The 24,091-nt window shown below is 37.8% G+C and overlaps 5 protein-coding genes across 6 annotated transcripts; 3 read left to right on the top strand and 2 right to left on the bottom strand.

Annotated features, from left to right (window-relative positions):
• The first annotated feature begins 352 nt into the window (after nucleotides 1–352).
• On the top strand, nucleotides 353–1,372 carry LOC147275514 (putative invertase inhibitor). The gene has a single exon (XM_086255390.1). The coding sequence runs from the start codon at nucleotides 614–616 to the stop codon at nucleotides 1,190–1,192; it is 579 nt and encodes a 192-aa protein (XP_086111516.1). The 5' UTR covers nucleotides 353–613; the 3' UTR covers nucleotides 1,193–1,372.
• Nucleotides 1,373–3,628: 2,256 nt separating this feature from the next.
• Nucleotides 3,629–4,201, top strand: LOC147275513 (putative invertase inhibitor). Its single transcript, XM_086253923.1, has one exon. The coding sequence runs from the start codon at nucleotides 3,629–3,631 to the stop codon at nucleotides 4,199–4,201; it is 573 nt and encodes a 190-aa protein (XP_086110049.1).
• A 679-nt stretch (nucleotides 4,202–4,880) lies between these two features.
• Nucleotides 4,881–6,980, bottom strand: LOC147275512 (putative pectinesterase/pectinesterase inhibitor 7). The gene is made up of 2 exons (XM_086253147.1): nucleotides 5,913–6,980; nucleotides 4,881–5,730 (listed from the first exon to the last, which is right to left on the bottom strand). Exons 1-2 carry the CDS (start codon nucleotides 6,913–6,915, stop codon nucleotides 5,039–5,041), a joined length of 1,695 nt encoding a protein of 564 aa, XP_086109273.1. The 5' UTR covers nucleotides 6,916–6,980; the 3' UTR covers nucleotides 4,881–5,038.
• Nucleotides 6,981–11,013: 4,033 nt separating this feature from the next.
• LOC147275511 (putative pectinesterase/pectinesterase inhibitor 41) lies at nucleotides 11,014–12,697 on the bottom strand. Of its 2 annotated transcripts, none has more exons than XM_086255486.1 (3): nucleotides 12,203–12,697; nucleotides 11,817–12,112; nucleotides 11,014–11,708 (listed from the first exon to the last, which is right to left on the bottom strand). In XM_086255486.1, the coding sequence occupies exons 1-3, from the start codon at nucleotides 12,385–12,387 to the stop codon at nucleotides 11,014–11,016; spliced, it is 1,176 nt and encodes a 391-aa protein (XP_086111612.1). In that variant the 5' UTR covers nucleotides 12,388–12,697. The 2 variants fall into 2 exon arrangements, with proteins under 2 accessions (XP_086111612.1, XP_086111613.1); XM_086255487.1 differs by having other exon boundaries at nucleotides 11,817–12,119; nucleotides 12,213–12,691.
• Nucleotides 12,698–17,511: 4,814 nt separating this feature from the next.
• LOC147275510 (pectinesterase-like) lies at nucleotides 17,512–21,213 on the top strand. The gene is made up of 3 exons (XM_086255484.1): nucleotides 17,512–18,371; nucleotides 18,470–18,630; nucleotides 20,452–21,213. The coding sequence occupies exons 1-3, from the start codon at nucleotides 17,521–17,523 to the stop codon at nucleotides 21,144–21,146; spliced, it is 1,707 nt and encodes a 568-aa protein (XP_086111610.1). The 5' UTR covers nucleotides 17,512–17,520; the 3' UTR covers nucleotides 21,147–21,213.
• The last annotated feature ends 2,878 nt before the right edge of the window (nucleotides 21,214–24,091 follow it).

Here is a 24,091-nt window from a genome sequence, read left to right as displayed (position 1 = left end):
AAATCATCGTGTTGTTTTTCTTGTTTGTGGTTGTTGAAGTCCCGATGTTGTAAGGCTTATGTTGTCTAATTTATGAAATTTTCTTATTTTAAATATATTCAATATTGACCTTATTTTAAAGATCTCATTAAAATAAGATCACTACAATCATTTTTATTATACTTTAAATTTAAAATTATCAATTAAATATCACTTAATCAATATTAGGCATATTTTAAATATGTATAAAACACTGTGACCCAAAATGGGTCACAGCACCATAAATGGGAGATTTGGGTCACAGCACTATTTGTGACCCAAAATGGGTTTTGGGTCACAAAAAATGGCTTTACCATAGTGGAAGGCCTAATGGGCCTAATTTTGTAATTTCCACAGCCTATATTCAGCATAAGCTGCATACCATAGGATGAACACTACCTATATATAGTTGCAGGTCCTTCCACAGCCGCAACATTGAGAGGCTCACCGGGGCTCAACTCAATTTATCACCATTCCCACTTATGCATTCCTCCTCATCTTTATAATAATTCATAGTACGGCGTCATTAGCGTTCATTGCAATCAACCAATTGAGAAGAAGAAGAAGAAGAAGAAGAAGAAGAAGAAGAAGAAGAATGAAGCCTATTGCAGCAACATTTTGGTTTGTCCTCTCAACCTTGTGTATACTACAACAACAAGTTGTTGTTGTTGTTGCTGCTGTTGCTGTTGCTGCTAACACGGACGTCAATGTGAAGCTAATTGAAGAGGCATGCCAACATTCGCCTCACAAGGATCTGTGCATCTCTACATTGAAAAATGACCCAAATAGCATGGGAGCGGACCTTACGGGGTTGGCCTACGTAGCAATTAGGGTTGCGGCCGCAAATGCAACAAGCATCGAGCAGCACCTAAGGAGTGTGATGGTAAATAGCAATGGCATGAGTAGTTTAGACCCGGCAGTTCAGCAGGGGTTCGCAGACTGCGCACAGCATTACTCGGACGCGAATGAGATGCTTGATGACTCCACTGCTACATTGTCAAGAAAGGCCTACGATGATGTCCAAAAATGGGTGAATGTTGCAATTGGTGATGCCGATTTCTGTGATGCATCGCTCCATGGACAGAAAACTCAGATGACATCCAAGAACCAAGGCTTTCGCCAGTTATGCGATAATGTATTGTCCATCATCAAGGTCTTGGCGGCTCACAACTGATCCTCCATCTTCTCGTCTTTGCCAGCCTCTGCTTGATTTGGATAGCTGCAAATAATTAATTGCATACATGTAGCAACATTAATTAATAGTACTAGCTACTCAGATGTACGTATCATTTGTATATATAGTATTAATCTGGCATTACATCCTAATTAGAATGATCAATGTGCCAAATTTGTAATTGACGGATAATTTTTATAAAACAGTTTTGGTTAGTTTATAATATACATAAGTATGTATTCTGTTCTCTCATTGATTTTCTTGCTAATTAAACTTAGAAGCCGATTGAGAGCGTAATTCGTAACTAGTCACATGTACACATCATCTGCCATATGTGATGCCAAAAATTTGGTTTCTTACGTACCATTACTATATATATATATATATATATATGCATAGATTAAGCAATAAAATTGGAGGAACATAGGTGGTGCAATTGAACTTGTCAATCATCAATTTCTGGCCAAGATAAAGAACAGAGCTAGTATATGACCTATGATATCAATTTCTTCATTAATGCACTTGCAATTAAAAACTTAATTACGTGATTATAAACAAATTCAAAAAGTAAGACAGCCCAAAATCGATCTAACAGTCTTATGCTAGCTAGAAGATGTACAAAAAAAACTAAGAGGTATACTCTGTTCTTTAACTTGGCCAGAAAGCATATCAATTCTGAAATCATGAATGATGAGGCTGTAACGAAGATTTTGTTGTGTATTATTCAATCACAAAGTTGGCACATCATCAATATTGATGATTGTAATGAATTAATGAGGATATATGCTACATTTTTAGCAGTCAAATTAATTAAGATGAGGGATCACTTAATTGGAGCTTGGTGGCCTTGATGATGGCAATTGCATGCATTTTGGCATAACTGGCGAAAGACATAGTTGAAGGGTGCTGCAACTCTGCAAGGGATTTAGGTACAGGCAAAAGTGCAAGATTGAACCAATTTTCCGCATCACTGTATAGCTGAAATCTAGAATAATTTATTCTCCACTAAAATGTATCAATAATAAGCGATTAAATCCCTGATTGTGCATGGACGAGCCCAAGTAGTCACCTTCATCAAGCAACACATACTAGACATAGACATATAGATATTTCCTCCTATTTACCAAAAGGCCTTAACGTTAGTTTGTGTTTTCTATCTTCTTATATACCAATTGATGTTTCATCCTTTTTCTAATATTGAATTGCGCCAAAGCTCTAGTCGTACAACTTTTTTTCACCACCCAAAAGAAAATTGTTGAAAAGTACCATATATATATAAATATATGTTGCTTTTTAGACCGTATTCGAGCAATATAATTTAGGCATGTCTAGATAAGGGATTAGTTCAATGCTTCAGTGTTCAACTAATGATAGTTGTTGGAAAATTGTGAAGTGAAGAATGACAGCATTTGGCATTCCAGTCGAATCAATAGATCCCGAATGATATATGCCAGCAAAAAAGAAAACAGAGCTTTTTTTGTTTTTTGTTTTCTTACCATATGAGTTTTAATTGGTTTGTGTACAAATGATTATTATATCTAATGTTCTTCTACCACTTCCAGAAAAAAAATTAGTAATGAGGACCAATATATTAGTCTAAATAGAAGTGAAGCTCTGTTACCTGTTTTTGTTGCCTTTGTTTCTCATAATTTTTTATACACGCGAGGGATCTGCTAAGATTCATAGTTTATGCAAACAGAGAGTGTTTGGAAGAAAAGAAAGTATGATAGAACAGAAAGAATCGAGAGAGAAAATAAAGAATTTGCTATATGAATCTTGATTAACTAACAGAGAATGAACAACATGAGCCTTTATACTTAGGCAATACACTAAGTTCAGAGAGCACCGACTAATAACTAACCAACAGAATAACCAAAGCTAACAATCTAATGAATTGATTCTTAACAAATTGACAGCTGTGCATCCTAGTCAGCTAGCTTATTCAGATTGAGAGAATTGAGTCAGCATATGACACTTATCAGGATCGACTTCTTGTTATGTGAATGGTTAATGTGCAACATCTATTAAAGATCAATTGTGGATGTGAGGTTGCTCTTTAGGCAGTGTGTATCAATTTGTTTTGAATTTGTTAGATTCTCTTTTTCGAACCAAGTAGACCTGATCAGGAGGATCTGTAATCTGTATTTGCCTAACTTTAGCATAAGCTGCATAACAATAGCAGAAGATTAACATTTAGGAACAAAATATAGTTGAAGTGGTTAAAATGTAACGTACAAAACGCGTTTAGGAGGTCCTTATAAACCGCAACATTGAGAGGCTCTCCGTGGCTCAAAAAAATTGGTCATCTCCATTGATTCCTGGCCGGCAACTTTTTATTCCTCCTCACATACATTTATAATTGATAGGGATTGCCAATTTAGGCATTGCAATCTACCAATTGTTGATCTCCTTCCATTAGAAGAAGCAAGAAGAAGAATGAAGCCTACTAGTATAGCTACATTTTTGGTGGTTCTGTCGACCTTGTGTGTGATACAAGAACAAGTTGTAGGTGATGATGTTGGTGGCGCAGGTGGTGGTGAGAGTGTGAAGGTGATTGAAGAAGCATGCCAGCATTCGGTTCACAAGGATGTGTGCATCTCTAGCTTGAAGAATGACCCAAACAGCAAAGGAGCCGACCTTACAGGGCTGGGCTACATAGCAATTAGGATCGCAGCCCAGAGTGCCTCGGACATCGACCAGCACCTAAGGAGCTTGATGATAGACAGCAAGACCATGACTAGCTTAGATCCAGAGGCTCAGCAGGGGTTGGCAGACTGCGTCGAGTTTTACACAGACGCGAATGCACAGCTTGATGACTCCATTGCTGCATTGTCGACAAAGGCCTACAGTGATGTCGAAAAATGGGTTAATGTTGCAATTGCTAATTCCGAGTCTTGTGATGGATCACTCAGCGACGGACAGAAACCCATCATGACATCCAAGAACGAAGGCTTTCGCCAGTTATGCAATAATGTATTGGCCATCCTCAAGGTCTTGCCTCAACACTGATCTCCTCAGCTCCATTATATATATTTGCCTCCATTATATAATTTCGCTGTTAGTTAAAAATGTAACATTATTTATATAATAATGTATGGGAATTAACTCAGATGACGTACATAAATAAACGAATGCAGCTGTACTAAAATTTCAAAATAATGAGTTATTAATTAGCCCCAAAAAGTTAAACAAAAAGCTGAAAATGAGGAGAACTCCTTCAGTCCTTCCTATTTGTCCAAAACAGAGTAAATTCAAAGGCTTTAGGGTTCGCCAAAGTGATGAATGTGAATGAGATAATATGCTGTGATTATTATAGCTTCAAGATTCAATTGATCTCTCCAATGTAATAAGAAAAAACAGAGTAAATTCAATGTCAGTAGACAGTTTGGCCTTTTTTTATACTGAAAATCATTCAAGACTTCAAAATAGGGGCATGCAGCACCCAATTCAAGGATGTGTACGTTTAAAACTAATAGAAGTAAGAAAAGAAGAAGAAGAAGAAAAAGTTCATTCGGTGACGGTGGGTTTTGATCGTACGTTCTATATATATATATATATGGACAACAATATATGTGATTGAAACTATGCATGAACTCAACCCACGAAAGCAATTAATGTGAACCCACAAATTAATTTAATTGTAACCATTAATTTGCAATTTAAACGTACTGCTTTACGAGTTCTGGTATGCTTCAGAATCTTAATTTTGTATAAAGTATCCAGAATTCTTGGATTCAATTACAATATTGAAAATGCTTAGTTGGGCATTACATACTTAATTATTACTTGACTTAGAATTATATAGTGGCAGAAAAAAATAAAATGAAAGAAGAAATTAATATAGGGTCAAATGAAGCCAGCAGTGTAGGGCACTCCTGTTTGAGGCAACCAATCATCCCCCAGCAAGAAATTGGACACTGTGAAATTAGCAGCATCAGTAGCATTAATGACATGGTACCCTGGCCATGTAACTCTGTTTGTAGTGTTTGATCCAGGTCCAGTGTTGTTGTACTCTGCATAATATAATGTGCTAAGTGCAAAATCTCCATCCCATGCACGCCAACCAGCTGGATCAACCACACTGTCAATGTACGATTGCATATACACCGTCCTTGAATACTCCTTCCATGGCCTTCCTAGATAAGTCTTGGTACTGCTATTGCTCCAAGCCAAGTCATCAGCAGCCCTTATCGTACAATTGTGGATCGAAGTACCCGTGTTTTGATTCGGGTCGGTTCGACCCTGAGCCGTGATGGCATTGAATTGGCCACTCATTGGCAACCGGGGATATAAGTTGCAGTTTTGGAAAACCACTGCAGCATTCCCAAATATGAAGTCCACAGTCCCATAGATGTCACATTCTCTGTAGAATTGCCTCAGAGAATGTGTATATAAGGTATCTTGGTACGCTTCAAAGCTGCAACTATAGAACGTGGACAGATCAGCCCCACTTCGAACTGCAACCGCTTGATGCTTGATTGCTCCGGCGGTGTTACGAAAAGTTATGTTCACTGCTACAAATCCAGGTGCAACCACAGCTGCAATATTGATCGATATACAAGTACTTGTGTAAGACATTAATTGATTAAGAATTGTGTAACGGTGACATATATATATATATATGTGTGTGTGTGTCAAATTAAGAAGACATATATTTCCCAAAGTTGAATTGATTTTATTTATTTGAAGTTGAATTTTGTTGGCAAGACGGAAGACTTACCAAATGTTGCGGAGTTGAAAGTTGTCCAGCCATCTACGACACTTCGGTTGCCTGTGAGAATGGTCTGGTTGATACCGTCCCCAACCATCATCAAATACCTCTTATTTTTAGCAATGGACACGTACTCTTCATAAACCCCAGCGGTGACGTAGATCAAGAAGTACCCATCTGTTGATGCCGTGTTGTTTGGAGCGGCTGCAACGGCGTCGTTGATGGTACTGAAGTTCCCGCTTCCGTCTTGGCTCACCGTAACGATTGCACTCACCAAAACTTCACCCTCATCATTTGTTTGAACCAATTTTCTTCGGCTCACCTTCTCGTAAACTGCGCGTGCTTGGCTCGACATATTGAGCGGCAAGCGTCCGTTCTTGAAGCCACGCTGTTTCCTGGTGGGCTTCCACGTGGTCTTTTTCTTCTTCTTGGGGACCCAACCCTTGTTGAAAAGAGCAAGAGAGACGCTGTAGAGTTTGGTGTCGTTGGCAAGCGGGACGGAAAGTCCGTTTTTGAGACCCCAAGACGCCGCCGTAGCTTGTATGCCGTCCAAACAGGTTTGCTGATTGGTGAGAATAGCACTGAGAAAGGTTTGGACGTCGTCTGCTTTGAGAGTGGAAAGAGTAGTGTTTTGAGTTTTGTTGACGGTTTGAAAAGAGTTGAGCAAGAAATCCATGTTGAGAGCCGCAAGCAGGCGGCAATCTTCGAGAGCCCGGGTTGCGCTGAGAGATAAAGTGGAGCGGCGTCGAAGCCACTTGTCGACTAACAATAAGAATTTGCGGGCTTGGGATAAGGACTTGCGGACGGAGAAGCGCCCGTAGTCGTAGACATTGGCTCTGGTTTCGTTTTTAGGAAGGACAGATTTGCAATAGGAAGGGTCAGGGGTGGACTTGCAAATGCTGCCTGCAGACACAGGACTCGTTGGAGAGGTATCTGCGGCCAAAGATACAGACCCAAATAAAGCAACAACTAGGAACAAAAATGAAGCTGAAATCGCCAGCTTAGAACCCATTACGTTTCGAATTAATGTGTATTGGGTACGTGATGGCCTGGCTCAATATATAGCGGGTCAGGGTCAGAGGAGACAATTCCAATTAGCTAACTAGCTTAATAATCAATAGGGTAGTTGGCGTAATGAATTCTTTGAGGCTCTTTCTATTTGGGTGGTCAACTTTCTTTTAAGAGAATGCGCGTTCATCTTCTACTTGATGTCATTGTATAGGTTGCCACGAACAGGGAACGAACCAAGATCTTATGCAAATTTCGATTGGAAGCCTAGTACGTTGTCTAATCACTTAGATGGTATTTGGTGATTGGCTTAGCACTTAGATGGATTGTGCCATTTGTCAATGGTGGGGTCGGTGCCAACCGGATTAATATATATATATATATATGGTGACATATATCCAAATGCTGTATTTATATCAAACCATATATCTCCAGGCCTAATTTGTTTAAATCGATCTGCAGACATGCATACATGTAAAATTATAGCAACCTATTTGCTACAATATTCCACTTTTAACAATTTTCAATTCCATAATATTCTGATAGTGGGTGGTGTTTTAAATACCAAAAGGAATGAATGTATTGTCACCTAACCCAGAAAAGTAGAGTAAAGATAAACTAATAAAAGGAAAAAAAGAAGAAGATTAGCACATTCGAGTTCCAATTGGTGACGGTGGATTTTTATTGGATTTGCTTTGGTACCTTCTATGGCAACATTGTGTTTGGAATTGTGCGTGATAATTCAACACAATACACCAAAGCAATTAATTGTAAGTCCCACATATTTCACCGTATGTTGAAACGTCTTTGAGACCGACCCCACGTCCCCACCCACCAGAATGGAAGGTGCATGCATGATTTTTAAGGTAACCGTAAGGCAATATATTCACTAATTCATTCCATTTATGTTTTGGACAATGGACAGTACATTTATTTTAATTAAATAAATTTGTATTAATAATGATTTAGATTGAGAGACGACCGTCTATGATCGTAACGTGTTAAACTATAATGAATTATAATTAGGAGCTCAACCTAAATACCACTCTAGCTTTCCTATATAATAGCTAGTTATCGTGGATTAGGTGATTAATGACTTGCTAAGACATAAAGAAAGTTAACTTGAAGGTTTGACTGAAAACATGCATTGTGTAACCGCGTGGACTTTTCCACTTGAGCTAGCTCATACTATTACTCACACAGTCACACTGTCAGAGGCTGAAGCTGATCAAGATCGACGGTGGACGCAGACCATACAGGCCTGTACAAATTCCAGAGCTTCATTCGTTGTCCTACCTTACAAGTTGGGTTTATATAAGTGACGACCAAGTCAAACGTATTAGAATCCTCAGTTCCAACCTTGCGTTTAACACGGAAACATGTGGTAGCTAGCTGCAACCCTGCAACCCTGCAAATGGAATGAAGCTTCCTCAATCTATACCTCAAATCTAATGTATAATCCCACTTGCTTGATAAAATAATTAACATAACTAATTTGTATTGACCCCATATTATATACCTAATAATAATTTGAATCACATAGCGCTAATAATTAAGACCAAGAATATTTTCTCCATCTACCTAGATCAATCTAAAATTTGTATACTATATATAATGATATATAGTTCAATTTATATATTATAAAACGCTCTAGTGAGATATCTAGTCGTTAGAAGTAGATCCAATAATTAATAAAAAAGCATACGAAAAGTCAAATTGTGTCACGAGTTGAAGTTGCATTCTTAAGGTGTGACTCCAAGTTTGAATTCCAACGTGTATGCTGTCATGCTGATATGTTCTCAACGTTAGTCCAAACAAAAAAAAAAAAAAAGATATCTTCTCAACGCTAGACTTAGACACCCTCCAATCCAATATACTAATATACAGAGCAAAGCAATTAATTTGGCACGGAAAATTTGAATTAGTTCGATCGCTTGAAAGGTTGGTTACTTGGTTATATCCAAGGCCGGTCTTGTAAGTAGGCAAATGAATGAGATAAGGCCCTCAAATATTAATATATTTTTAGGTCCCCAAAAGTTTTTCTCAGGGGTTTTCCTGCAATGAAAGTATCATTTCAACAAAAAAAAAAAAAGAGTCCCCTAAATTTTATAAATCCTTTGTATATTATGTCTGGTTTTGGCAAGGTCCTACCTAAACAATAAACACATAACATGTTGTGAAATCATTTATTAATTTTTCTCTTCAAGTTTCTTAAATAGTTGATCACATGCCCAAGAATATAAGATGGTTTAATGGTGAATATTGTATATATATAGCTATATGTACCTACTTAGCTGGCCACAAACGTCGCTTAATTGATTTTGAAAGCTCATTCAATTCATTAGGTTTCTCAATTCAATTGTCCAACGTAAAATGGACATTCAGTCATTAATTTGGGCAACGGCTTTAAGTCTCTTAAATAGAGATTAGGCTTTCTAGTTTACTTTTCTTTGGTCAGGGGGTGCTGCATGTGGAGAAATGGTTCCACTTCTTTGCCTTCTTATATTGATTAATTAAGATTTTAGTAGGTATAGATTCATGATTAAAATACTCTGATTAATCAAACACTTTGATTAAAATACTCTGATCATTTGATTTAGTAGATGATATCTAATATCTTATTTATCAAAAACATGTCATAAATTTATATATCATAACGATAATTTTTAAATTAGTATAAAAAATACTTTAATGCTTGTATATAAAGAACTCATATATACATATATGCAATTGCATATTCAAAACCTTCTGTTTTATATATTTGACGAGGACATTTTGAACTCGTCATTTTGAACTTAAAAATAAATGCTCTTATCAGTAGACAAGTCAATAATTCAGGATAAGCCGAGAGGAGTCAAAATTAATCGATTAACTAATAAATTTCTAGCTACGCAGCTTAGAAACTAAACAAATAAAGAATATTATTATATATATTCTATTTCTTGAAGTGAAGTATATATATATATATATATATCAATCTCGAAGTGAAACTGTGAAAGCATAGAATAATATTAATCTCGAAATTAATAAAACAAGGAATATATATTGAAAAATGAAAATCTAGATACCGGCCCCTTAACATGGATGACCCAATTGTTGCAGCTTAGCGTGACGTTTCTCACAGTATTGTCACATGTCGAATGCTTGTTGGAAAATTCATAATGGAATAACTAAAGCAAGGACGTCTCTGAAGTCTTTCTCCAAAAAAAATGTAGACTTTCAAATTTGACATATCTAATTATTTTCTTGATAAAGCTTTATTTTTATTCTGTGACATGCATATAATTGTTATCAATTTGTTATTATTGAGTTTAAAGATTAAAGAATTATTATTTTTGCAGCTTAAACATATATATTGATAATTATTAGCACTAGGCACTAGCTAAGAACCAGTGGTAATTTTTCTAAGTTGATGACCATTAATTTTCTAATGTCCTTGGTAATAACTTATAAGTGTCTCGAAAGTTCACGATGTATAGCACTAGCCTGTATCAATCTCGAGTGTATGGCATGCATCATGCATGAAACAGTTTAGCTGTTTCAATATTTTTGTAATTGGTTTCCGATTTGCTTTTGAAGACTGAGAAAAACAATATTGTAGGTGTCAAGATATGAGGTGATTAATTAATTAATTGGGGTTTGTGGGGAGAAGTTGAGCCAAACTTTCAATAGTCTTATGAATAATGCTGTTTGAATCAAATTAAGTGACCAAATGAAATGGACCAAATGAAGTATGTGTCATTTGGGGAGATATGGAAATGAGGACCACCTCCTCAAGTGACACATCACTTGATCCCACTCATTTAATCACTTAATTTGGTCCAAATAACATTACTCTAGTCTTATATATAGATCGAGTCTGGTCAACAATGGAGGCAAATAACTCTCATATTGGACAAACCAAACTCTTAATTAATTTAGCTTTCATTTTTATTTAAAATCAGTATAATTGACATTTGTTGTAGAAATGAAATTATCAATATACCAAGTTATATGTGTTGGCAATTTGGCATGAATACTGATTCATCTCTAAAACAATTATAAAAAAAATTTAAACATGATGATAATTAATTAAGATATATCCAAGAATATTGTCCTGGTATTAAAATAAGCCACCAGAAAATGGCACTCCTGTTTGAGGCAGCCAATTGTCTCCAAGGAGTAAGTTGGAGACTGTAAAATTTGTGGCATCCGTAGTGTCATTGATGACATGATAACCGGGCCATGTAACCCGGTTTGTAGTATCCGATCCAGGCCCACTGCTATTATACTCAGCATAATACAATGTGGTTAGCGCAAAATTTCCATCCCACTCACGCCAACCTGCCTCATCTATCAAACTATCCATGAACGATTGCATGTAGATTGTCCTAGAATACTGTTTCCATGGCCTTCCTAGATACGTCTTTGTACTGCCATCGGTCGAAGCCAAGTCGTCAGCAGCCCTGATACTACAATTGTGGATTGAAATACCCGTGTTTTGGTTCGGGTCACTTCGACCCTGAGCTGTGATGGCATTGAATTGGCCCTTCATTGCCAGCCGTGGATATATGTTGCAGTTTTGGAACACAACCGCAGCATTTCCAAATATGAAGTCCACTGTGCCATAGATGTCACATTCTCCGTAGAACTGCCTCAGAGAATGTGTATATAAGGTGTCTTGGTACCCTTCAAAGCTGCAGCTATGGAATGTCGACAGATCTGCCCCATTTCGAACCGCGACTGCTTGGTGTTTCATTGCCCCCGCAGTGTTACGAAAGGTTATGTTTACAGCAACAAACCCAGGTGCAACTACAGCTGCAACAAAAATTTAACAAATATTGGATGTGATCAAATTAATTTACTTCATTTGAACCATATATTTTGAAATTGACGAATTTCATATTATTGATTCATTCATCTTACCAAATGTTGCTGAGTTGAAAGTTGTCCAGCCATCTTGAACACTTCGGTTGCCTGTGACAACAGTCTGGTTGATACCATCCCCAATCATCATGAGGTACTTCTTTTTCTTTGCAATGCTCACATACTCTTCATAGATTCCAGCCTTGATGTAAATCAAAAAGTAACCCTTAGAGGGTGCAGAGTTGTTGGGTGCGGCTGCAACGGCGTCGTTTAGGGTGGTGAAGTTTCCACTCCCGTCCTGACTCACAGTCACAACGTCCCTGACCAACACATGATCATTATTCTGAAGCAGTTTTCTCCCATAAGCCGCACCGTTTTGGCCACCCACTTTCAGCGGCAGGCGTCCGTTTCGAAACTCGAGCTGTTTCCTTCTGGGTAACTGCCACGTGGCAATCCCCTTTTTGTTTTTAGGCACCCAGCCCTTTGTGAAAAGAGCTAGATAAACGCTGTAGAGAGTGGAGTCGTTTGTGAGTGGGAGTGAGAGACCATTTTTCAGGCGCCAATTTGCTGAAAGTGTGGATTGTATGCCGTCCAAACAGGTCTGCTGGTTGGTCAAAAGAGCACTGAGCATTGTTTGGACATCGTCGGCTTTGAAGGTAGACAGAGTTTGATTGGTGTTATGGAGTGTTTCCAAGGAGGTTGATAGAAAATCAATGTTAAGTTGTGCAAGAAAGTGGCAGTCCTGGAGAGCAAGGACTGCAGATTTAGAGAGATTAGTAGTGGAGTGGCGTTGGAGGTACTTGTCCACCAAGTTGAGGAATTAACGAGACTGTGATAATGATTTTTGGGCAGCATAGCGGGCAGAGTCATAGACATTGGCGGTGTGGTTGGCAATATGAAGGGTGTGGGGTGAAGCTACAAATGGTTTCTTTGGAGATGGGACTGCTGCTTGGAGTTGGAGTCCTTGGAGTTGGAGCTAGTGCATCGTCTGCAGCTAAACATGGAGATGCAACAACTAATATCAATGGAAGGGAAGAAGATTCAAGATTGAAATTTTGATGAACTCACAGAATGGTTGCGAATCCATTAATTGGCTCCAATGGGATTTGGCTTTGTAAAGTTTACAAGCTATTGATTTGCATATATAGAGATTAGAGAGAGCGAGTGCACGTGAGACGGATTAATTAGGCATTTTCTGGCAATGTATTTGTATAGGTTTCAACACGATTCGTTTCATGTCCAATTGCTATGTCAAACACCTTGAAAACAAGTTCCTAGCTAGCTAGCTAACTCCAACGTTTTCTCATAATAGTAGGCAAATTCCACTATGAATTGAAATTCGTTTTGTATTTTTCCATTTTTGTTGAATATATGTTTGAAGAAAACTTATAAAAATTCGGTAATATACGTTTATTCTTTTCGTAACCAAAATTTGTTGAACCAGATGCTTATTATATATGGTAGTTAGCTAACATAATTTTTCATAGAGTATACTTACCCTTTAAATGGGGTTGGTTGGACACTTGGGCCCAGTAATGTCTGTAACTCACCATTGCAACCTTTTGAGGCCCAAATTTGTCATAAAAATAATTCCAACCTTTTGGACCGGTAATCAAATTTGCTACTATATGAATATGATTTTTTACCTCATCTTCCCAACGTTTCATCAAAATTATATATCAGCAGTAGTCATATTTAGAATATTTTAGATCTCAAATCGAACAATATAATTCTGGTTTGATCCATCTTTAATGTAATATGGAGATATATATATATATATATTATATAGTCTTGTGTCAAATAAGTAATTAAAGGTCTACGTACAGAAATAATGTAATTAGTCCTGCGAGGTCAAGTTAAGCAGCAATGTTTGAATCCCCAGTTCTTTATTTATTTGGGGTAATGGCATTAATTAATATACTAGAACAATCAAACAGATATCTATAATTGATTAATTACGACCCGAATTCATATGAGTGGTAAATGAAAGCAAGTTCCAAGCTTTTGACTGAGTGAGCAAAATGGCATTTCATGGCAACAAATATATTAAACCAGATCTGGTAAAATGGCATCGAGGTGCACTTTTTGAAGTGCTTATAGAGTTGTTTGAATTAATTCAAACTTCAAAGGCAACAACAAGTATATTATAAACATATATAATTTTGAAGTTAGGCCTATAAAATACCAATATTCAAGTTATTGGTAGCTGGGCTTTGAATTGGTTAAATTAGATGGAAGATTTAGGTGCTGGTCAATTAGACAGCCCCTAGGGGCCTAGACGGCCGACTAAAATACCTAAGTTCATATTTCATATATAATCCCATTTAACCTTTTTGTTGCACCAAAGAAAATGTACCATGCCTATGCGCTAGCTCTGAACTATAGAGACATCTTTTTTTATTTTTCTCTAGAGGCCCAATCTCACATTGTACATTGGCCAATGATTCTAGATGATCCACTATGCTTTGATCCCCTCTATTTCTATCAAATAATATAAGGATAGGAGAGATTCGATTATCAGATTTAGAGATTTAATGATTAAAGCGACAACCCATCACCCCTCTATTTCTAGTTAGCCATTAGAAAATAGAAAAGGAGAAAAAATGTAGACGGCACTGTAAGAAATGTAAGCAAAATTCACTCACATTGATGACATAAAATGGGATGATAATTAGGCAATAGAGACTGAAGTGTCTTGATTTTAACAAAAATTTGTGACAATTGGACAGCAAAGACTAAAGTTCTCAATTGCTACCCTATTTTGTGCCACCAATAAAAGGTGTGCTTTGCTCACATTTCTTATAATGCGATATTGGCTTGCTTGTGATTTATTTTGTCTCCACAACCATATAGTAAAGATGATGGTCATTTCTTGTATTTTTCCTTAATTTGGTGGAGGCATAAACTCTTCTTCTAACATTTTTGTTTTGGTTGGTTTGCTAGTGAAATCACTCGTTAACGTCTTTTGGTACATTTTGATTAAAGGACATAATAAGAGTTAATTACACTTACACTTACACTCCTTGAGGTTTATCGTCTTTTCACATACATCCTAAGATTTTAACAATTACACATGCATCCTCTAAGGTTTCAAAACTGTTGCATATAATCCTCTATAGTAAGACGAAAAATAATGAGAAATTATACAAAAAGGCATGCTAAAGAGTTAAATGGTCTAATAAAATTACTCAAAGTGTAAGGTCCAACCTTAATACAAATATTTTCTTTTTTGTTTATTTATTTTTTTCTCTTGTAAGGGATTATATGCAATAGTTTTGAAACTTCAGGAGATGTATGTGTAATTTGAAAACCCACAGAATGTATGTGAAAATACGATAAACCTCATAAAATATAAGTGTAATTAACTCGACATAATAACGTGTCTGTCGTTAAGGGAACTTGAGAAATTTCCTTGTCAGGCAGGCCCAATAATAGACTTCCATATCTCGCTCACGGCTCATGTACGTACAGAGATTTATCAGCATGGAAAATAAATGCCTGCCTGATGTTATAGGGTAAAAGGACAGTTGAGGAAATGGAAATTAAATAAACGACTCCACATTTCATAATACAAACAAACTTTTATGGTCTCAAACTCTCCACACAGTCCATAATTAAGTCTGATCATTTGCATTATTTCATGTGCAACTGCAAATGTACAAGTTAGATTATTAGAGGCCAGCATATCGATCATAATGCATCATTAATTGGACTGTAATGATGATGAAGATGATGAAAGTAAATTTAGAGATGGAATGAATCGAATTTGATTTTCACTATATCATAATTATCATTAGTTAGTTCATACCTGCCAAACTTGAAAAGTTTTATATATGTCATACAAATAAAATGGATCAAAATATATTAAAATAAAACGGATTCGCCTTGATTTTCAAAAGTAATATGCAGTATTATAATGACCCTGTAAGAGGAGTATTTAAGGTAAGAGATTACGACAAACTTACTTGAAGAAATAGCATATTAGCATTGGGCTCTTACTTGACGTTTTGGGGATTTATATATACAATTAATTAGTTGACCACACAAAACAGAGTAGAAAATAGAAACATGCAGATGAGAGCTTAGTGTCACGGTCCGCACTTAGAGTTGTGCTTCCGTGACATTAATAAGAAGTATGGAGGGTCAAATGGCAAGAGAATGCCATCCATTTGGTGAAGAGTGGCTGGGTTGCGCGCGTAGAAGGGTAATTTCGTAATTTAGCTGTTTCGGAGTCTTCCGGTTGGAATTTGGAAAATCTAAAAATACCGGTAAATCCAGGAGGCTGAAACGAGTCCAACGCAACTGACGGTTCGTCATTTCGGAGCTCGGATGAATTAATTATTGCCAATTATGACTCCTCGCGCAAGTTGATGTTTCCTCCTACTTTGTGAAGAAAGTTATAAAATGCTCTTTAGGAGGAGACATGGTTTCAAGCTCTCTACCACCTCCGACGCCCACACCCATGGAGCGTTAAGCGAGCTACTCTAGGAACCTGAGAGGACCTAGAGGGCGGGCACATGACTTCCGGAGGGCGGTTATGTGTCTCCGTGGGACAGGAGGTCCCACGAACAGTACAAGCGAGCGGGAGTACTTGTATTACGCTGGGCGCGTGCACACCAGGCTACAAGGGGAATTTCCTTATGCCGCGCCGTATGCACATCACGCCAACTATATGTGAAATCCCGGAGACTTCATGGTGCACATTGGCCATGTAGTACTTAACGAGGGCATCGGCTTGGGTTCGACCACGCGCAATATATGATGCTAGCAGGCACGGGAAGGGGCGACCCCGTGCCAACGAGGGAAGCTAACGTGGGGCATCAGAGAAGAGTTGCTCACTCGGGTGGCATGCTTGCAAGTTGGCTTGCATGTTCAACTTGAGGAAAGGACTATGGGCGCAAGCTAGCCCTTAGTGCCATGACGGTCAAGAGGTGAAACAAAGTAAGACCCGACATGTGAGAATGGAATGCCAGTGTCATAAGAACCTATCGATTGGGCGAGTGTCTTGGCTAAGAACCTTGACACAAGGAAGCAATCGTATAGTCGCTATGAACGAGACTCGAGAGAAGTAGTTCTTGTTGGCAAACCTTAAGAAGGCAACAGATGAGTCTAAATCCTAAACAGAGTAAAAAGAAAGGATGGCTGACCTTGATTCAAAGAAATCTTGACGCCGCACGGGCAAATTCTGCTGCTTAAAAAGTGAGCCCGTGACACTTAGCATATAGCAGCATCTAGGACAAAACAGCCCTTCTCCAATAATTAGCTGTAGCCTGCAATGCATTACACTTAACTGTACACCGGGCCTATTTCAAATTTCAATACAGCTAAAACTCCTTTACTTTAGTCCTTTTCATATATGCTATCCTTCTGGAGATCACAGACTTATATGTCCCGTTGCTCTGTTCTCGATCTACTCTCTACTCACATCTAAGGTTGCTGTGAACTTTTTCAACCAAAAGACAAAGTGGGGTTTGGAAAAAAATGATGAAAAGAGAAGAAATGACAAGACATTATATATAGGTACTGTGTTAATTTTGGTAATACGATGACATTATAACTAATCTGTCTAACCAAAAACTGTTATCCTTGTGACCATGAATTCTAACTAGTAAACTCATGCTAAATGCTAAATTTACTACTCACTTCAACAGTCTATCGCCAACTAATCACGAATTAACTAGCATTACCAGCCTATATAAATATATTCATCACCCATATCCTCTGTCTCTCAATTACTCTCTCTCTCTTACACACAACCATAACCATGTATAATCTAAGATGGAGAACAAAACTCTTGCTTACTGTCTCTACCACTTCAGCCCTTGTCCTAATCCTACTGTTTTCACATACCCATTTCAGAAACACCCCCAAAAGCAGAAGCCAAACCCCACAAATACATGTCCAGAAGCACAACCAAGTAGCCCATTCCACATGCCAAGGCACCCTATACAAGGACCTCTGCGTCCAAACCCTCTCAAAATTCTCAAATCTGGCCTCCAAATCAGTCCCACAAATCATATCTTCTGCTGTAAACCACACCATGTACGAGGTCAAAGCCTCCTCCACCAACTGCACAGGCATGAAAAAGAAGGTGTTGAAGCTCGGCCCTCTGCAGCAGCGAGCTCTCGACGACTGCCTGGAGCTCTTCGATGACACCATCGCGGAGCTGAAAGCCGTTATGTCTGACCTCTACCCACAGAAACACACTGCCTCCAAACACTACAATGACTTGAGGACCTTGCTCAGCGCTGCAATGACCAACCAGTTCACATGCCTAGAAGGGTTCGATTCCAACAGAATTGGGAACAATAATATTAATGTGAGAAAAGAAATCGAAAGCAGACTAAAAACAATCTCTCAGCACGTGAGCAATGCCTTGGTGATGATCAAGAAGATTCCGGGAGTTGATAAGTACGTGTCTAAGGAGGAGGAGTTCGCTGAGTACGGACCCATGAAAAATGGGTTCCCTTCATGGGTTTCGTCCAAAGATCGAAAACTCTTGCAGTCTTCGACAAATGAGACCCAATATGATTTGCTGGTGGCCAAGGACGGCACTGGGAACTTCACCACCATCAGCGAGGCAGTGGCTGCGGCTCCAAATTCAAGCGCAACCAGGTACGTGACTTAATTAATTTGCTAGTTAACTTGCTACTTAAGTAAATTAATTCGAATTCAAAGTTGAATGTTGGACACTTGGACATATGTATGTATAGGTTTGTGATATACATAAAAGGGGGTGCATATATGGAGAATGTGGAGGTTGTGAAGAAGAAGACGAAATTGATGTTTTTAGGAGATGGGATTGGAAAGACGGTTGTGAAAGCCAGTAGGAATGTCGTGGATGGCTGGACCACTTTCCGTTCTGCCACAGTCGGTGAGTTTAATTTCTCTTCGAACTCTCAATTAATTAAATAAATGCTTCTTAATTACATATTATTCAACTTTGATTTGCAACATATATTCTTCTTCAAAATTCAAACTGGGACAGTACGTATCGATCCCACTCTCGTGATCGAGGCTAACTTGTCCCACAGTGCATGTGATGTTGGATAACAGGATAAGTGGTAATAATGCCCTTCATTAAGTTGTAGGACTCATTAAGGACTCGTGTTGTACTACTTGTAGGACCATTCTATACATATATATATATGCCCACAACCACAAAGAGCCAAAAAATGCCTTAAATTGAATACATTCAAAAAAACAAGTCAACTAAGGAATGATTCTTAGCACTTTAATTTGATTCAATTACTTCTCTAATATCTAATAAAGTTTACTTGAAGAATTACAACGTACAAATAACTTAATTAAGGGGCTCATCATCATATATAAAATGGAACTTGAAGGTTCTCAGTAGAGGAGGCAACTCATTGGGAGTCTTGGACTGAGCTTTTGAAATTGGAACCTTGTATACGAATTCTGAACCACATGTTAATTGCTAGCTGAGTGAGCTTTCAGCCTTTCACCCACAAGAAAAGCCGAAAAGGGTAGAAAGTCCATAAAGCATTTATGTGCGTCATGATTGCCAATTACTTTAAAAAATGACCAAAGCCTCTGATGGCTGATGGAGATGAGAGTAGGCAGCAGTAGTCAGATTGTGTTAGTGTCGGTAGCAGAGGACCCCAATTCCCAAATCCATTTGGCCATTTCTTACTTGGCCTGGCCCTGTCTCGTGGATGATAGAAACGCGTATTTTGATCAATTTGTCGGGAAACAAAGATATGTATCTAGCTTTTTACTTTTTTTAAATCAATCATCTAACAAGTAACAGCTAACTGAGATCTTGTTGCATATAATTATTGTATTATTCACTAAAAATTTATAATAAAGTTCAATACAAACATGGTAGGTGGGTATCATGTTCTCCTTAGTTGATTACTTGATTTCATCTCTCTCTCTCTCTCTCTTATGTGTGTACAATTTACATATATGTATATATATAGTTCCCATTTTTATTTATTTCAAGTTTAACTATTCATTTTGGGGTAATAATGTTATATGAACATGTCCTTGTTTTGGACAAAAAAAGTGCCCCAGTGTCAAAATCCCAATCAAATAAAGCCAAATTTGGGTTGAAAAATTGGGGACTATTTCTGTTTTGTGTAGACAAGTCCTATATATATATATATATATATATATAATGCCTTCAACAATTTGTTTGGTGTTCCATTCCAAGTTGTGAACTAGTATTACCAATAACAACGTTAGTAATGCTATTAGTATATATGCTAACATTTTCAACTGGAGACGATCTTACCTACTCTCGTTTCTACAATCAATCACCAATGGAATGGAGAGCTACAGCATCTGTGTTTCTAATTCAAAAGAATTCTAGTTTTGTTTTTTCACTCCTTTTTGGCCGGCCCTTGTACTTCATATTCTCTCGTGTTCTTTAACAAAACATTGCTTGGAAAAAAAGGGTGACGTGCAGTGCCAAAAAAGCTCTGAAAAGCCTGGAAAGTATGGCCTTGCTTATCTTTGCAAATTGGACCACGGTGGCTTTGAAAAAGCCCAACAATGTTTTCTTCCTTTAATGACCCATCACAATATGACATTGGGTTTGAGTTAACAACAACTTGTACTTCACTTGGAGACCTCTGGTTCTTAATAAAGACATTGGGCTTGGAAATTGGGCTTTCTTTTGATGATCTGTTGAAGTGTTTGTTGAAATGCCTGAATGAGTTTTTTGTTTCAGCTGTGGTGGGGGACGGGTTCATAGCCAAAGGCATTACCTTCGAAAACTCGGCAGGGCCAAGCAAACACCAAGCAGTGGCCTTGAGGAGTGGCTCCGACCTTTCAGCGTTTTACCAGTGCAGCTTCGTGGGCTACCAGGACACACTCTACGCTCATTCCCTCCGCCAATTCTACCGCGACTGCGACATCTACGGCACTGTAGATTTCGTCTTTGGCAACGCCGCCGTCGTCTTCCAAAACTGCAATTTATACGCTCGCAAACCAAACGACAACCAGAAAAACATAATCACCGCCCAAGGCAGAGAGGACCAGAACCAAAACACCGGGATTTCAATCCTCAATTCCAAAGTCGCAGCAGGTTCTGATCTAATCCCAGTGAAATCTTCCTTCAAAACGTATCTGGGTCGTCCATGGAAAGAGTACTCGAGGACTGTGTATCTCAGATCTTACATCGATGATTTGGTAGACCCTGCTGGGTGGTTAGAGTGGAATGCCACATTTGCGTTGAGTACCTTGTATTATGGGGAGTATTTGAACCGAGGACCGGGTTCCAATACGAGTGCAAGGGTGACGTGGCCGGGTTACCGGGTCATCAACACCTCCACTGAAGCCAGTCAGTTCACGGTTGGGGCATTTATTCAAGGAAATGAGTGGCTAAATTCAACCAGTGTCCCTTACTTTCTTGGTTTGAGTTAAAGGCACAGCAACTTAATGCCTCTAATTCTCTTATTTCTTGTTTCAATATCAATATTGCTAAGAAGATATTAAGTACCCAATTCTTAAATATTTAGAATTGGTATGTTCATATTCTTAAACCCAAATGCAGATCAAAATTTAAAAAGATGGTTCGAATCAGTTTAAGGTGTAGCATTATTTATTGGCATTTAGAACACCATAGGATCTCCATTGTTAGTCCAGAAACAATGATAGCAATTTCTGCAACAAAACCGTAAATCGCGGGATTTGAAGCGGAGATGGTGAAAGCCCAGGTGGGAAATGAAGTTTGGAAGAGGCTGCAATGATGAAAATGGCTACCACATGCCTGCATGCTCTGCTTTTCCCACTAAATTACAATCTTGGAGGTATCACCGTACCCTTCAACTTTGCTGAGTATTTGTTTATGCTTTCTAAATGACATGCCATCACTAGATTCCCACTGGATAAAAATTTAAAAGAAATCAGCATGAGACCCCACAAGAGTACACTTTTTTCTGTTTTTCCTTTAAGAACAAATTATTGTTCAGTACCCAACTTCTGTTCAATACTCTTCTTTAGAATTAGAAAACATGTAATCGATTTGGTCAAAAAGAAAACATGTAATCGATAGTTTACATTTAAAGTTCATCAATATATATAGTAGATTGTTGGTTATATATGTCTCGCAGTATAACGTACTAGATTGTCTAACTAAGTGTACGTTGAAAACAATTTTTCATATTAATCCACTACATGAATGTTAGACTAATAATAAGAAAACCAATACATATGTGCAGAGTAAGGACTTGCAACAAATTATACGTGGCATGCAATTCATGAGAAAGTTTGTATGAATTAATTACCATATGAATGGTGTGAATGTCATTATTGCAGGACTAGAAAGGTAGTTCGATGGCATTGAAGGATTGGAATAAAGTGCACACACATTGAAGTTGAGACCCATATTGTGGGACCATGGTTTATTAAACTTAGAGTCGCCATGAGGTTTCCTCCAAATCTCTATAAATACTTTCTTATATGTTCAAGTTCAAAGTAATGTTATTCATGGTTTCAAGTTTATTTACTTGATCTTATTCAAGTCGTCAAAATCCTCGGAGGGCCTTCAGCCAGCACCACACCAGTGTCCACATATTTCTAAGAGTTTTTTTTTTTGTCTTTTTACAAGATGTATTGGTGAATTAACAAGGTGGCGATTTTATCATTTAACAATATTCATCTCGTGAAACTTCATATGGAAATCCATCCAAGTTGAGCCCTGTCTTCCCAATGTTGGAGATAATTAATGAATTTCATTGCAAATGCATGGTGTCAGCTTTTTAGCTCATCTTGATTCGTTACTCCAAATAACTTGTGTTTTACAGGAGAGGCACATAACTTATAGCTAGAAGATGAACATGAATGCATGCTTTTGCATAATTGCATGTGGGAGGGTACCACAGTACCAGAGGAGCACATGATGCTATGAATAAGCCATTTTCAGAAACATGGTCTTGGGGTCAAATCTGTAGCTGGGCCGTCGCTTTCTGATCAGAAAGCTCATAATTGATCATCCATTTTCATTATTAATTCCCTTTTATCCAAACCCTTGATTGTGTTCTGAGTATTATTTTTAATTTTCTATATAACAAATTTGTAATTTAATAATACATATGTATTCTCCCTCCTCCATATATCCTTCTTTCTGGATGCTACTTTTGGGTAACATGCTTTGGGTCCTCTTTGCCTCTTGTGTTCTAAATTCTAAAGCGAAGGTTTAATTAAAATGCCCCACGGCACCCACCATATATATATAATGCTGTACCGCATTTGCAATTCACAGGGGTCCGATCATTAAAAGAAAATTTTAGGAAATATTAATAATTGATCCTCTCGACATGACACTGAAGATTATAACTTTTTGAAAGCACATTCTTTATACTGAGAGTATTATGCTTCATCATATCATCTTTTGCTAATTAATCTCGACAGGGATGAAATACTTTTGGGATTTGAGTGTTTAGTGACACATTTCAAGCAACACTCTAACTCTTTGTTCAACACTTCAACTCCAATTTTGCCCAAGACACCAAATGTCGCTGTTAATCCTTTTTAAAAATAATGAGCTTTCCCCTTTGAATGTTCTCTTTATTTCAGCTCTAAGTATCAGCAATGAGAGTGCAATCCGCTTTAAAAATATGCAAAATCCATAATGTCTAGTATCACTAATTCACTACACAATATAAATAGTACTTGTACTTTCAAATTTGTGGACTTCATTGTGATTAATAGGGTGTTATTGGCATTGTGTTAAATTGGGGATTAGAACCAGAAGGCTTATCCATATTTCTTGATTCAAGGACCAAAGACCAGGCACTACTGATGCATATGGCCATATGGGCCTTTATTGACCATTTTGTGACTCAATACAGAACTCATAGACCTTCAGAAGCAAATCCACGTTTATGGCCACTACTTTTCTCCGACAGTATTTTCAGTTCAAACATTGAACCCATGTTTATATGTTCTTCACCTTTCTCTTACAGCAATTTTGACGTTTGTGTCTCAGATTATGGGCAACAACAGTTCCTCTAAGCTCAGTTCCAAAGTAATTGGAACATAGCTCAGTTATAACTATAAGAATGAAACAGGGTTCCAAATCAACTTATTATATCATAACCTACAGGATTAAGCCCGTGACCAGCATTCTCCAAGACAGTAATTTACTTGGACATAATTCCAAGTACTTTCTACTTCCAAGAATTACTGAACAAAGAAGTGAAACTATTTCTGTACACACTGTGTCACAGTCCTATAGCAGGCAATGGATGATAGGCTTTTGCAATTAAGGTTAAAGGTACCTGTCATAGCAATTCGCAAACTTCTCATTATCACAACTGAGCTTGTACTAAAATTTTTTTGATAAATAAGTAAACCCTTCAAAAATA

The sequence above is a fragment of the Dryas octopetala genome, chromosome 8 (assembly GCF_963921425.1).
Source record: "Dryas octopetala chromosome 8, drDryOcto1.1, whole genome shotgun sequence".
Taxonomy (NCBI): domain Eukaryota; kingdom Viridiplantae; phylum Streptophyta; class Magnoliopsida; order Rosales; family Rosaceae; genus Dryas; species Dryas octopetala.
This window is presented reverse-complemented; position numbering and strand designations above follow the sequence as displayed.

Coding starts and splice junctions, on each gene's coding strand:
- LOC147275512 (XM_086253147.1), bottom strand. CDS start 6,915: ATGGGTTCTAAGCTGGCGATTTCAGCTTCATTTTTGTTCCTAGTTGTT. Junction 5,731..5,912: donor TTTCAACTCCGCAACATTTG/GTAAGTCTTCCG, acceptor TCAATATTGCAG/CTGTGGTTGCACCTGGATTT.
- LOC147275511 (XM_086255486.1), bottom strand. CDS start 12,387: ATGCTCAGTGCTCTTTTGACCAACCAGCAGACCTGTTTGGACGGCATA. Junction 12,113..12,202: donor AACAAAAAGGGGATTGCCAC/GTGGCAGTTACC, acceptor GGCTTATGGGAG/AAAACTGCTTCAGAATAATG. Junction 11,709..11,816: donor TTTCAACTCAGCAACATTTG/GTAAGATGAATG, acceptor TTTTTGTTGCAG/CTGTAGTTGCACCTGGGTTT.
- LOC147275514 (XM_086255390.1), top strand. CDS start 614: ATGAAGCCTATTGCAGCAACATTTTGGTTTGTCCTCTCAACCTTGTGT.
- LOC147275510 (XM_086255484.1), top strand. CDS start 17,521: ATGTATAATCTAAGATGGAGAACAAAACTCTTGCTTACTGTCTCTACC. Junction 18,372..18,469: donor CCAAATTCAAGCGCAACCAG/GTACGTGACTTA, acceptor ATGTATGTATAG/GTTTGTGATATACATAAAAG. Junction 18,631..20,451: donor TTTCCGTTCTGCCACAGTCG/GTGAGTTTAATT, acceptor TTTTTGTTTCAG/CTGTGGTGGGGGACGGGTTC.
- LOC147275513 (XM_086253923.1), top strand. CDS start 3,629: ATGAAGCCTACTAGTATAGCTACATTTTTGGTGGTTCTGTCGACCTTG.